Consider the following 1,985-nt stretch of genomic DNA (forward strand, 5'->3'; position numbering starts at 1 on the left):
TAACCCAACTAGACCCCAATTACCTTGATTTACACAATACTACATGTAATTTCAGCAAATATAAAATTCTATAAAATAATCAAGTCTCCACCTTTAAAAAAGTAGAAATTGCCTCTTTTTATATCTATTTCTGAAATCTTTCATAAGCCTTTGAGTTTATAAAACCATGCCCTATTTATCTTTGATTTCCATGTCTAGCCTGTCACCAGTAATAATGCAGAGACTTGTACTTTAGTTGCACTAAAAAAACAGTTTCAATACTTTTTTTTTGAATATTAGAAAAATTTTATTTTCCATGTGATCGAGTAATATGATTAAGAAGTTGTTCATAATTTACTGCTGATCTAAATTAACATTAACAAAATTGTAGTTATAACTCAAACTGACAAACTATTTCTAGAGAAAAACTTTTCTGCTTTATGCTATTATAATTTTTTCTATGGAGCATTAGCAAAGAATGTAAAGTTATATTATGCCACAAATGATTAAAAGCAATGTTTCTGGTTAGTTTGAATAAGATGTACATATATAACTTAGAACAAATATTAGGGTTATTTTCTCTGAAAAGTCAGCTTGCAAATGAAAAGAAGAAACCCAAATCCACACACTGAAATAGCTGTCCTCTTCAAAATTCTACTGTTCCATGTAGATACTTCTTCCATTAAAGGTATATGAGTTGGATCATCTTCCCGTTCACTTTGCAACTTTTGAATTAAGTCCTTTAGTTTGCAGACCTCTTCACTCAAATCTTCAACATTACTAACGAGTTCTTCACAAACTGAATTAAAATTTCGGGAAGCAGCCCATTCTGGTACTATCTTGTGAGAATTTACAGGTAACTCAGCAATGATATTCTGTACAGCTGTTATTAAGTGGCCACACTGTTTAATTTTAAAAGAAAGTTGAGGAACTCATCACCACTGATTTCTAACTTTGCCACTTCAGGTAATTCTCCAAATTTTATCTCTTCTACCTCTAGTTCTTTAAGAGCAGCCAGAATTTTCTGCTGATCTTTACTACTAATTCCATTCTTTATAAACTCATCTTTCCTCATGGTCAACAGGTGTCTTAAAGTTATATCCCTTTCCTTTAATACATCTGTCATATGTTCAAGTCCAAGACCATGTAAAAATATTTCCAGATCTCCAAATGCTGTGTATGAACTAAATATGTTATCTTTATCTTTATCAGAATCTGTTGTCAGTAGTTTACAAATAGTCTCTTCTTTAGTTAGCTGTTGAAGCTTTCCTTCTACTGGATTTAAAGTCAAAGAAAGCAAGTTGAAGATCTCAAGATGTTTATTTCTTTTTGCAATCTCACTTGGTGTCTTTCCATCTTTGGTTTGTAGCATTTTATTAGCTCCAAGTTCCAGCAACTTCAAAACTACATTTTTATGACCTTGACGTGATGCCCATGTTAAAGCAGTATAGCCATTCTCATCCTGGGTGTTAATTTCCGCTCCATGAGCAACAAGGAGAGCCACAACCTGAGGGTGGCCATCTCGTGCAGCATACATGATTGGAGTCATAAGTCTCCTACAAGGGACATTTGGGTCAGCATTTCTTGAAAGTAGTAGCTCTACACACTTCAAAATCTGTTCTGAGCCACGAGCAGAGCACGCAGTTATCAAAATAGTTTGCTTATCCTTATCAAAGCTTGCATTAGCACCTTTGTCCAAAAGGACTCGAACAAGTTCTACATTGGCAACGCTAGCAGTATACATAAGGGGAGTCCATCCACATCGAAAGCTGGAATCTACACTAATGCCTTTGTCTCTCACCAGAATCTAGGAGCTCCTTGACCAACGAAATATCTCCAGTGGTCAGTGCTCTCTTAAATGTCTCACTCTTTTCTTCAGCAGGTAATGGTCCTCTTAATTTCTGAGACTTGCGGTCGAGGTACCCAATCTCCCATCCGTCATCGTCGCTCTCGCTACTCTCTCCTCCACCGGCCACCGCCAGACCCCTCAGCACACTCACCGCCCT

The 1,985-nt window shown here is 36.3% G+C and overlaps 1 protein-coding gene across 1 annotated transcript in view; it reads right to left on the reverse strand.

The window, feature by feature from the left end:
- Positions 1-551: 551 nt before the first annotated feature.
- The window catches only part of LOC102472469 (ankyrin repeat, SAM and basic leucine zipper domain-containing protein 1-like), a 15,259-nt gene continuing 13,825 nt past the window's right edge, over positions 552-1,985 (reverse strand). Inside the window, 3 exon segments of the mRNA XM_027775704.1 lie at positions 552-889; positions 892-1,768; positions 1,770-1,983. Of these exon segments, the coding sequence (XP_027631505.1) occupies positions 552-889; positions 892-1,768; positions 1,770-1,983 (1,429 nt within the window).

Source organism: Tupaia chinensis, unplaced genomic scaffold, assembly GCF_000334495.1.
Source record: "Tupaia chinensis unplaced genomic scaffold, TupChi_1.0 Scaffold000597_1, whole genome shotgun sequence".
Taxonomy (NCBI): Eukaryota; Metazoa; Chordata; class Mammalia; order Scandentia; family Tupaiidae; genus Tupaia; species Tupaia belangeri.